General features: G+C 38.5%; 1 protein-coding gene across 1 annotated transcript; it reads right to left on the reverse strand.

Moving 5' to 3' along the window:
* Positions 1-282: 282 nt before the first annotated feature.
* Positions 283-10988, reverse strand: LOC134746556 (segmentation protein Runt-like). The gene is made up of 3 exons (XM_063680969.1): positions 9685-10988; positions 3413-3547; positions 283-1726 (listed from the first exon to the last, which is right to left on the reverse strand). The coding sequence occupies exons 1-3, from the start codon at positions 10130-10132 to the stop codon at positions 1086-1088; spliced, it is 1224 nt and encodes a 407-aa protein (XP_063537039.1). The 5' UTR covers positions 10133-10988; the 3' UTR covers positions 283-1085.
* Positions 10989-13250: the final 2262 nt, after the last annotated feature.

A 13250-nucleotide genomic window follows, 5' to 3' on the forward strand; every position in this document is an offset into this window, starting at 1 on the left:
GTTGCTTCCTAAATGTATTATTATCAACATCTCTGTACACAATATTGTCTTCGGTTACCGCGATAGTTACTCATGAAATAAAACTATGAAAACAAACGTCGGGATGTATTATAAATTCAATATACGCGATATAATCCGTTTTCATAGTTTTATTTCATCTCTGTACACAGTTATTCAATAAATATTATCTTATCTCATCTAAAAAACGCGTGTCTCATATTGACCACCAACTTCGTGATTTCGCTAAATAAAACAATGAAGACTGTGTGAAGTATGTAATTTATAGAGTACCAGTCACCACAATGTCCTTCGCAAACATGTGCTTGACAGATTGTGTGCGTGTTCTGCCGCAAATATGGCGCAGTAGTCGCCTTGTCATGTGTTTGTTTCATCTTATAGCAACAAACAATAACCACATGGCTTTTAATCGAATGAGCTGGGAAGGTCAGAACCTTGGTTGAAATTGCCCGCTTTGTTGGCTCTTCAGTGATAATGGGGTGAAATTAGGGTGTGTAATAAAATTATGTTTTAATTTTTAGAATACTCTCTTTATCTCGATTCTCTAAATACATTTTTACAACTGGTATAATTACCATTATGACTATATCTACACTTTGTCAAGATAATAAATATGTAGGTACTTACATTATTTACAATGATACATGTCTCTGTATTCTTAGATTAATAGTAATCAGTCATTTTCAAAGAAAATCGTCAAATACATCTAATTATATATCTAAATGGTTTTAAAGGTCGCTATGAAGTACTACCTAATAAAATATTTTAAAAATAAACAATACTTAGGTACTCTAAAGTAGACAAGCTTGAACACATGTGCAATAATACTAACCGTATTTTACATTTATTCAAGTACCTATAATATCTATTTACATGCATCGGTACTATAATCTAGACCAGCTAGAAATGCTAAATCACAAATCTTACATCACGCTAACAATAAATATCTCATATAAATCAAATTTAAATCTTTACACCTATGTACAAGCTCATTGGTTTATCACATTTTAACAGGCTCAAAGAAGAGCGGATACTACAATTAAGATAACACTTGACTACTATTATGGTTAATATGGCCGCCAGACGGATTTGTGCGTTGATATCGTCCCGTTAGAGATTTTGGTTGATGTGGGACTGGTAGAGACGATGCGTGTGGTGCGCTGCGTCGGCGCTTTCAGCTCGTTGCGCACACGCGGCCGGTCCGACACTGTCGAGTCCGCCGCCTGTACTTGTTTCATCTCCTGCAACTCGATATTCGCAGGTTTAGTCGGGTGGAATGCTGATTTCACCACCTCTATCGGCTCTTCGTCCGACTCATCAGAGATTGTAGCTTCTGACTTTACTTCAGACTTCGAGTCCGCTTTCGATCTATCCGGACTGGCATTGATAATGCTGCGCGGACTGCCGCTCTGCCTACTGCTCGTTGGAGACAGACGAGGACTAGAATTTTCCAATGAAGACACGTTGCTTTGAAGCTGTCTCAAGGCATCGTAAGGACTCATTCCGTTTTTCATCGTTAACTCGGGAGGCAACGTCTTCAACGCCAAATCACCAGGATGCGGGCTGAATGGCAAGAGTCCATTGCCTGGCAGGAATACGCCGGGCGGAGGTATTAGACCGCCTGCTCCCGGTGGCAGGTTAGCCATCGCAGGAGGAAACGGGAAGAGATCTGCTGCCGGTAGCGGCACGGGAGGCGGCAAGGTTCCACCTGTTAACAAGGAAAAACAAACGTTAATATCCATCAAACTCAATATTCAGGTTTTTACGACGGCTACTGTAGTTTGATTTGCCGACATGACGTAATATGAGATACGGCTCCCTGGGGACGCCCGGGCCCGCGGGTACTCCGCTGATTCCCTGAACAACTAGGGTGCATAATCGTACTAAGGATAATGTACAATCTGTAGGCGTTTAAAGGCGGCTTCACCGAAAGGGATGTTTTTTTAGCGCAATATCGGAGGGCGAGGGTGCAATATTTATTTATCCGAACGTCGTCTTTTACGGAGCAGACACGCCGGCGTAATTCGGCACGATACATCTCCTTTCTGTTGAGTAGAGTACATGTCGGGACATTAGCGATGCCGAGCACGCGCGAACACGTGTGCCACAGAGCTCCATCGCGATAAGGAGCGAGGTATCGCACAGAGCGGACAAAGAGGGCTCGGAAAACGTGAAATTTTCATTAGCAACAGTGTTCAAAATGTTCTTGTAGCGCCGTGCAAGCTTTGATTCTCGATAGCGTGTAAGAGAAGCAGGCGCATAAAAAGGACACGATGCCGGCGCAGATTGGGCCACAAAGGGCTCCGAGGTGGTGCAGAGCTCGCCTCTTTTGCACTTTTTCTGTTTGAAGCAGTAGCAGTGGTGCGCAGACCACTTTAAAGGCAGTGAGGGTGGGAGGGGCCGTAAGTAGGGGGTAATTTGGAGAGGTGGGGGCCAATATCGGCGTCGCGCCTGATTGAGGTGATCCCCGCTCGTTGGATTTGATTCTGTTTTTGCTTTGTCCGTTATTTTTAATTAGGGTTCAAAGAATTAACCACGTTTATGAAACAGAGGCGCAAATAATTCATAACCTCATTGGTTGAAAACTTTGGTTCGAGGCATTCGAAATTTTTAGGAGACTAAAAAAGCTGCAATTGTAATTTAAAGCTTCGTTCGCGGAAAGAGCATCAGAGCAAAATGTTAAATTAGAGAAGCGGAAGAAAAACCCCAACAACAGGCAAATAGTCGACGTACGAGTATAGTAATAAAAATAAGGTGTCTATTCATTTCCCAACTTTATGAATTCTGCTGTGCAAACGAAGCTAATGTAGGTTTAATAAAAGTCTGTAGGCGTTTGAGTACAGCGCTCCTCGCGTTTCAACGACGGAAACAAAAAGTGGCTGGTGGCGCGGCCGCCTACATTGGAATAAAATTGACTCCACACTCTCTCGAACGTGAAGGCGATGCTTTTTATCCTTTTTCTATAGGTGCTCCCCACTTCCCCCTACGCGGACTTCAACGGGTGGTTTTGCTTCGGTCGGGGCGGTGTTGTTTTTCAGCGCTCAAGAGCTGCTTCTTTTATTTGAGCCGCTTTAGCATTGTACGGCCTTGAGGGGGTGCTGTTACAAGCAACATGTTTTCGAGTGCTGTTTGCTAAATCGGGAATTTTTAAATTAACAAATGCCGGTAAAAAAGGATGTATTGGGAGTTTTTGAGTGTTAAACACGGGGTGCTCTGTTTGATCCGCTTCGAGGGATTTGCGAGTATCTATTGTTAACAAGGAGGTCAAGCGACGAAAAGTTTTTCTAAAAACTTTTATAGTACCCTTAAACTCCAAACGTAGAATTTAGGTTTCCTTTAATGGTGACACTCAAATACAGTTTTGGGAATCAATAAGTTGCATAAAAATACGAACCTTTAACAAGGGCTTGATCCCGCATCTGCGGTGGCCTGAAGTAGTCGGCCCATGCGTAGTTGAGGTACGCCGCGTCCAGCCACCCCGGGTTAAGAAGAAATGGACTGAAGGCGCCGGGGTGCCCATATCCGTAATCTGTAACAAAAGGAAAACAGTTTAGCGTATTGGTTTTAAAAAGTTTAAGGCGCTCTTACACTGAGTTGTTATAGTGCAAAAGTTGGGATCGCAAGAGTATTGTTGTATCGATTTGTTGTTTTCGGTTTCTAAATAAAACTGTTTACGAGACGTCTGAAATTCGAGGTCGAAACTATTTTGTGTACATAATGTTTGTGTGGTTTACCACGGTGGTCTTGCTGAGACATCCAGTAAGTTATACTGAAATTGTCAACTTCTACTATCTTCCTCCTCACAAATTTTAAATTACTCTTTCTCGGTTGTATCTTAGCGACATTTCCTTGGTTTTGAATCAAGGAACATGGATAACGAAATGAGAATGTAACCAACAAATACGCTATTGAATCCAGACTTATTCAATTTAGTACCAATGTGATTGTTTGTCAGAATCGCCACCGTCTCAAGCCACGTCCGTACTAAAGTCACAAAGGCTGGCCGTAAAGGCGGCGACACACGGCGGCGCTCTGTTTACCGAGCTATAACAAGGGACCTGTATACAAAACGAGCCGGTTTACTACTACAGTTAGTCGGTTCCTCTGTGCCATACGTTTTTACGACCCTCCACCGTCACGTTGCCTATCGCCTTTCAGCTAGCGAAACGCGTTTTTATTTGTTTAATCAATAGCCTACTGAAGACACCACTGCCTACGTTGTTTTTTTTTGTTTTACGGCGTTTTTAATCCAGTCCCGATAGATCGATATAGTTCAGATGTATAGGCTTTTTATTACGGGATTAAACTGTTTACGAGCTCTTCATCTACTTTGTTATCGATGTAAACACAGCTTCTTGGCGACTCTTGAAGTTTATTGTGCAAGTTGTGTAAATTTCCTAATTTTAACTCTTTTTAAACGGTGCTTGTTTTGCTATCGAATTAATGATCGGCGTTTGACGTTTTTATTACTTTAAAGTGTAGTTAATGAGCAATCTGTTTTTGTAAACGTAATGCTTTGTTGTAGCTCTGATGTTATTTCTCCGATCGCGGGTGTTTCGAGCGACGTGATGGATGAGCCGCCGGTGTCGCGTTGATCGTGGAAAGGACTCGACTAAACAATAATAAGTTAAATGTGGAACTCGGAAACGACCCGCTCCATTTGTTAATGCCAGTATTCAATTATATCCAGTTCCCCGACCCTTTACGAATGCGGGACTTCGAATTATTAACAAGGGTAACCAGAGTAATTCTTATTGCACGCTCGTTATACTTAGGATAAATATTTGGCTCGCCGAAGCTGCAGCTTTTTGTAGCGTGGTGCGTTGTTGATATCGTCGGTTTTACTGCCAGTTATTTGCGTCTTGAGAAACAAAAGAACATTAAAGAGAGTCTCAAATCAAAAGCCATCGCGGCCAAATTGGTACCACCAGGACAATAAACGCATGAGATACGACTTAAGTGTCAAATAAGCATTAAATAACTCGAACGAGATGCGAGTGTTGTGCGTGTTGTCACTCGTAAATTAATGAAAGTGACGGGCGCGCGTTAAATAAATGGAATCAGAGTGTTATGGCTCATAACTCGGCGGCGGTGTCGGTATATACCGACTATTAGAATATTTGTCTCTATTTATATTAACAATGGTTTATGTGGGACATTTATATAATCTTTAAAACTTTCGCGGTTTGAACACATATTAAATCACCACCACCACACCTGAAACCACCAACCACACCACCACACCACGCCAGTGAAACCTGTGTCGAAAGAGTCGAAACGTCGGTAAATAAAGGTAACAAAATAAATTCGCGATATACCCGTTTCTAAATGTGTTTTAATATTTATATAATCACCGCTAGTCGTTCATCTAAATCTTTAATCAAACAATTGTCATGATAGGTTTTATGTTTTTAACATGCACACATAAAATAAGAAAAGTTAAAATGAAATGACGTGAGAGCACGTTAAGAAGTTATTAGTACATTAAATCGTTAAATTATCGTTAAGTATAAAGACAGATAAAACCTGGTATAACTGTTGATATGTGTATAAGCAAATTTTTGCTTATTTAAACTAAACTTATTTACTAAACCTAAATAAATATGTGTATAATTTTGTATTACTAAGTTCTAGGGGTTTGATCTGAGGGTATTTTTAAGCCATATCTGATATGAGGTTTTTTTATTTTATGTTTTTAGGGACTTTATGATGCTTTCAATATCGTCTAGCAAATTCATCTCGGACAAGCCTATCGAGCTTCATTTGAGACTATTTCACTGACTCCTTGGTGCGATTTAAAGAAACAAAAGGTTAATAGATAAGATAAAGATAAAAAATAAAAAATGTTTTTATTGCACAGAACGAATACAATTGTAGTACATAGTAAGTACATATCACAAGTTACAGAAGAGAGTTGGTGCATAACTAAATTGACATTCGGAGGTTCCAGGAGTCCCCGCACTAGGCTAGGCCTGTATCGCGGGAGACCAGATGTTCATTTTTATGTCATGCGAGTTAACTAGAATAATATTTTTACAATTGAGGACAAAAATGAGATTCAGGTTTATATACCTGGATTAAGAATTTTTACAATTGAGGACAAAAATGAGATTCAGGTTTATATACCTGGAATAAGATAAATACAATTTCTGTTATTAGTTATTACATTATTGCTATTAAATTTGTTTCTAGGTTCAACTTTAGTTCCAATTATATTCCAATGATATTTAGTCTAATCTAGCTAGTTTTATATCTATTTCAGTTATGTGTTACACAATTTTATAAAATTACGGTATTTTAGTCTAATTTAGTTAGTTTTATATCTATTGCAGTTTTGTGTTAAACAATTTTATAAAGTTACAATATTTTAGTCTAATTTAGTTAGTTTTATATCTATTACAGCTTTGTATTAAACAATTTTATAAAGTTACAATATTTTAGTCTAATTTAGTTAGTTTTGTATTTATTACAGTTTTGTGTTAAACAATTTTCAAAAGTAATGTCTCAGTCTCATCATAATCAAGTGTTGATAACCAGCTAAAAAGTAACCTCTTATAGCTGCCTAAACATGTTATCTAAGTGTCCAGAGTGTCCTCTTCATGATTTCTCAATTGAGCAGTTGCAGAATAAATGTGGTGAATGTTTATTTTTACATAAATATGACTTTTCACGTACGTTTTAGATTTCCTTCAATTTCTGATGCAAGCGAAATGAAGGAGACAGCTAAAAGAATAAGCTAAAAACCAAATACTAACGGACATTCATGGCGTTGAACCATCACTAAGTTAGAGCGGGTCGATAGAAACGCTCCTTGGTAGTTATATTTGATGCCAAAGTCGGAGTTGTCGTAAGTAACATACCATATTCTCTAAGAGGCCACCATGCACAGATCCAAACTTTTTTAACTAAAAGAATTGATTACACTATACCCAAATGTTTCGCTTTACGAATCATGTGTAATTGCGGCTCGCATAGTACGATTTTTTTTGGTGTAATATCGTTTTGTTCGCACATCGTAAATTTTCTTGTAGTATTTGTCCGAAGTCGTTATTGTTACTCGGGAGAATTGAGTAAATTTTGTATATACCATATGCTTTACGTCGAGCTCCCAGGACGAAATGTGTACCTTATTAAAGCATTAATTAAACACATGTGTGATTTTAAATAAAAATGTTATACAAAAAAAACGGCTAAGTTACGATACAGTCTTTAATTGCAATAGTTGAAATAGTTGTTCTTCTAATTAGGTCTCCCTGAACTCCGCATTCGGGGTAGCCATAACTTCTTCGTAACGTCCATCGCGTAGGTTAACTTTATATAAATATCGAGTATGCCGACTCGGGGTTATGAGGGTCTCTGCGTGTGGGTATTTTAGCAGCTCAGGGACATAAAATCCATATTTTAGAGTCAGGGGAGCGGGGTCGGGGAGATCAAACGGAGTTTACGACGCGACCCGAGATTGTTTACATCTGCTACGCCCGTGGCCGCTCAAGAAACTTGGTAACCGCTGGAACTGCAAGTGCCGCATATTAAACAGGATTATTGTGAAGCAGAAACTTCTAGGCTCATATTAATTTTGAATTGGTAGGGGTGTGCGTATTGCGTTTGTTTGTCGTACGGAGTTTGAATATAATATGAAAATTACAATATTGGTTACTTGTAGTAACATTGATCCAAGCTTATTCCTTAATGCATCGGCGTGTATTGTAAATGTTCAATAACTTATTTTTACACTTTAAACATAAATCAAATCATCTCAATTTCAACTACCGTCTATACTCTATAGCAACCAGGAGAATCGTTTCCCCCGGTGCGTTTTAAAGTAAAACATATATTATTTATTTCCTCAAAGTCTTTACTGCATTTAATTACCGTGCCCTAAGCCGCGACGCCATTGATAGCTTTATTAACTTCCTTTGATGTTTATCGCCCGAGGATGTTAGTTTTTCCGCATACTGTCTTTTTATGATTGGCCGAAGTTTGGGCAGCGTTTGTTTATACAGACATCTCGGTGCGCCGTAACATCCGAAATAGATTTGTGGTGTCAAAACATTTATAATAACATTTGATGTGTGGAATGTGCTGGCGCTTACTATAAAGAAAGGGGTTTCAAAGAAACATTAAAGGTCTGTCCGAATAATATGGCGTTTATCAGAATAAAATAATATTATTTTAACGCTGGTAATAAGTCACCAACTCGCCATTTAATTGACCGTTAATTAATTGTATTCCAGTAATTGTAGCGAAGCAAATTTTGTGTGCAAATTAAATGATAAATGAATGAATTATTTAAATAATTTTATTTTTTATTAAAAAGTATGTTATGAAGTACATATGTTTGATGTCGATTTTGATTGTTAAATTCCTTAGCTTTTCATTGTCAAAACAAATCTAAGGTTACAGGGGCATTGTTTCAATTTAAAAGGCATGTTTACCATGTGAACATCAATAACCATTTAAGCCCTGTCAAAACATTTAACTCTACTGTAAAAGCAGGCTACAATCGGGCTATTTCGGGAGCGAGGATTTAACGAGCAATCGTGGATGTCTTTAAGATGTTCTTCTCATGTAAATTGGTGAACAACTGCACTAATGGTGATGCGAGTCACTTAATGCTGAAACGATTTATGAGCACGTTCTTAAATGCAAATACCTACCAATTGAAGAGAGTTTGTTACTAAATAAATACCTATGTAGGTGTTATTTTGTAGATTAACTTTTAGATGTTCATAGATCGAAAAACTACACCAAGTAATCATCCTGATGGCTAGAAGTTTTTAAAATATAAAATCTGGGTTCGTGAAATTGAAAAACCTATCCAATATAAGTTAAGTAATCTTTACAAAGTTTACTTTCCCTCTGGCTTTTATTTTACCGCGTCGAGATTTAAAGAAATATGGCTGAGTTAACTCTTTCTATGCTATAAAAAGTTTTTTTAGAATTAAATTGTTGATATTCGGCCGTTGAACTTAAAAAGCTTTATTCGTCAAATTATAAATTCTTCAATCCTAGTAAGTTTTTAGAAAGTTTACTTTCTCTCTTGACTTTTATTTTACTGGTCGACAAATATAGTTGGATTACCTTATTTTACGTTGTAAAAAGTTTATTAGAATTAAATGGCTGATATTGGGCCGGTACTATTTCGAATGCGGTGGGCCGCAGCCGCAGCAAGGCTGGCGGGGTGCCAGCAGCGTGCGCGCAACTCTACTTTGCTTTGTATTATCTATTACTCAGTTTTAAAAGTTGAGATTGACGCTTGAATTAGAGATTTAATAACGTATATCATTTATTAAAATTGCACAATTAACTAAATTACCAAGAAAAATCTTCCAGTATTAATAAAATGTTAGTAAAATTAGAATTGGATATCTGTATAATATAGAAAATGCGTATTTTTTATTATTTATGTTAGTTAAAATTTACCTTCGAAGTTAAAATGCCTTTAAAAGACTAGGTTCTTATTTCGTAGATTAGAAGTTAATCGTAATGTTCATTTAAAATAATAAAACTTTTAAAAACGTTTTTTGGTTTTTAAATGTTTGTGTTATTTTAAATACATGTTGGCGTAAATGGTTAATTTGTATAAACAGTAAGCCTACAGTCCTTGACCTTACAAATACAAAAAAAACCTTAAAAATAAATTTAAAAAAAACAATCGATACTCACTTTGTTTAGTTCTAGGTTCTCTCGGTCCATCAACGGTGACTTTGATAGCCTTGGTGTAAGAAGCCACTTGGCTGGGGAATGTGCTGATGGTGATGGTCAGAGAGAAGGACTTCCCACGGCCGCTGCGTCCAACGAACCGCAGGTCATTGAACTTGGCCACTTGGTTCTTCATCACCGCCGTACAGTTCCTCAGCTCGGCCATCACGTTCTCATCATTCCCAGCCTTGATGGTCACCAATGTCCCGTCCTGGACATCATCCAAGGCGACCACTTTGAAAGCCACCGGTAGAGATTTGTTCGACCGCCAGTGGTTCGGAAGCGCTGAACACAACACGGCAGGAGATCCAGTCGGCACCAGCTCTCCATGACTCTGCCGGTAGTAATCGTGGATATGGGAGTATACATCCGCCATACTGGCTGCGGGAGGGCTCGCGTGCGGTAAGTGCATCGACTCCAGTCTAACCCTCGTATCAACACGCCACTGAAGTCCTTCGTCACGTCACTAAAGTTTATAGACACTCGGAAAAAGTTTCCAAACACGCGATCAAATTTCGAACAAAGTCGCGCGCTCTGGAAAGTTGTGCTCACGCGGGTGCGACGTCGTGTGAGCGACTACGCCACTTGTTGGGCGCGCGGAAGACGTCGGGCGGGGATCGAAAAATAAGCGGGCGGTGGGATCGCCGTGACCGCAATCCGAAGACTCACGACTCGCGCCGAAGTCGCAGCGAAGGGGACGCGTGCTCGCGAGGACTCGGTTTCGACTGATGACTGCGATACGACGCGACTTTTTCCGATGGTCAATATTTTGCGTTCGCGCGGTCGCCGCCCCCCACCCGGGTGGCGGCCCCTGCGTCTCGTAAAAAGTGGGAAGGAGACGAAGGGTGCGGGCGCCGCGGAGCCGCAGCGGGTAGAAGCGGGACAGTAGCGGTCGGTCTCTGCGTTTTTATAAAAATGCTCAGCGGAGTGGGACACCGCGGCTCACCGGTGTCGAGTGGGAGAGGGATGGGTGGATTTTTTTGAGGCACCGCGGTGACGTATCGTGAGGCGGCGGTAATTAGGGCGCGGGGCGGCGGGAAACCGCGGCCGGCGCGAAAACCTATCAACGAGCTCATGAAAAATTATGATTTTCATGTTTGGAGTCGGGAGCACTCGCGGGGTGGCACTTCATTAACGGGGCACGCGAGCTATTTCAGCGACAGGGGTATTTGATTGGCGCCTTTAATTGCCATATTTTAAGCGGATTACGGACGTATATTTGTTTCTCATTCACTTTAATTAACAAATGCTTCAGATACTTGGGAACAGTTTTTATTGTTAGTTACTGAACTATGATTAAATATAGTCCCTCACAGTAACTTTTTCAGCACAAGTCGAAGCCTGAAGAATCATATAACCTAACGTAATGTTGAAAACCAGTCTTTATCAGCAAATAAAGAAATAAAAACCTGACAAGCCAATATATCTCGTAAAACAAAGTGCGGAAAGAATAAGTCGGTTGCGGTTAGCCGCGTGCGAGCGGGACGCAAGAGGGGCGGGGCGGGCGGTGGGCCGCGACTTCGCGACTTTCCCGCGCTCCGGGAAACTTCGAGAATGCACGGAAAAGTTTGTTCGCAGGTTGTTTTCGATGCATTTGCGATTCGAGCGCTGGCGTTGAAATTTTTTTTAAAGTTAAACTTGTTTTGATTTGATTTCGTATTGATAGGTATACCTAATTACTGGTATCAAATCTATTTTGTGTTATGGAAATATAATCCAGGTTCCTGTTAATTATGTTTCAATGGTTTTGTATGTAATACCTACTTACGAATACTATGAATTTTCTTTTTTAAAAGTTTTCCTATTAGATGTTGAGATATAGGTACTTATAGGTATAATAGGTAATCTTTGTTAAAATAGTTCGATCGTGTAAAAAATACCTACATAGGTACTCCAAAACTCGCAAGATTTCTACCCATAACATTACCATTTCTACACACTTGCTCAGTTATTATACTAATTTCGTAAATTCTTTTCCAGAATGTTTCAACGAAAAATGAAAGTTTTAACATTAAAATGAACTCGTTCGAGGACGGTAAATCACGAAAATAAAATTCATAGTGAATTTGGTTCGCCATAAATATTTGCAAAATTGAATAAGTAATTTTAGTAATAGAACATAATTATCACTGAGATTTATATTTAAATCCTACCTATAGTTCGTTTTTTAGCATTAAAAAGAAAATAAGCGATCTTGGCGTGTCTTTTTACTAACAATCACTTTTGAAAAATAAGTCACAGCAAATATGTTACAATTATAAATCATATTCGATCTTTTACATTCTTTAGCTTTCATAAGTACCATATAAACTATTTTTTAAAGCGTTTTTCAATATTTTTCAATAAAAAGACACGTCAAGATTGTTTACCTTATTTCTAATGCTAAAAAACGAACTATAAAGCAAGAAATTTTGCGATGCCTTACCTTTATGAGCAAGAATAATAAAATAAAAATATTCTGGCCCATTGAAATCTCGCTAACTCAGGCCTATATTTCAGGGTTAGTGTAATAAGTTCGAATCCGACTTATTTCATCACTGCCTATACAGATAAATAGAAATACTGTATATATTATATGTGTCGACACAAAAAATCCGGTCATGCATGATATGGTAAATCTTTGAAATGAATGTTGATTTTAGTTGAAAGCAGCAATTTTTTTATTATAATTTGTATATGTATATCAAACTGCATTATTATGGTACAATCGTTATATAAAGTTGGTTTGTCTGTGACTTATGGCATTATTAGGTATGTTCTACCGTGCCTACATTCTTTTGAACAGCGTTTTCTGATCTTCATTCGCTTCTTCTTACAATGCCACAATTGCATTTATATTTTGTCACGCTGTTGTACGCACATTAGAATTCATCTTACCACAAAAATACTTTTTAAAATTGTGTTATTTGTAGTAGTCAAAAAGACGTTCTACTCCAAGCGCTGAAAGTTGTTTTTGTATCGAAGGTATGTTTGACAAAAAGTCAAATTCACCAAAGTTAAAACACCTCAGAACTATCTCAATTTAAATAAAATTAAAAAAATGTTTGGTACTATCAAAAGAGGGCGTATTAAGGTATGATTTAGATTATCTAATAATAAAAATAAAAATATTATAACTTATCACAGGAAAACTTGGTAAAGACTGTCAGAAGACGCTGTTCAAAGGAATATAGGCACGGTGGAGTATATTATATGATGCTGAAAGTCACAGACAACCTACGTTATATTATGGTTGAATTTTTATGGTATGGATTGATATCCACAAATAATTAAAAGAGAGGTTCTGCTTGCAAATCCACATTCATTTAAAAGATTTACCATGTCATGCATGACCCGATTTTTTCGTGTCCACACCCTACGTGGTTTCCAATCACCGGCAGTGTGTATTTTATGATTTGGGCACTTTTTTAGTGATTGTTTTGAGTTCTACGGACCAACGCCACTTAGTCGAAATGTTTAGTTTAACAAAATTGCTATCAGAAAAAGACCTAATCATTTAAAGACAGTTGCCTTAAATATTCTACTCGGAT

This window comes from Cydia strobilella, chromosome 13 (assembly GCF_947568885.1).
Source record: "Cydia strobilella chromosome 13, ilCydStro3.1, whole genome shotgun sequence".
Classification (NCBI taxonomy): domain Eukaryota; kingdom Metazoa; phylum Arthropoda; class Insecta; order Lepidoptera; family Tortricidae; genus Cydia; species Cydia strobilella.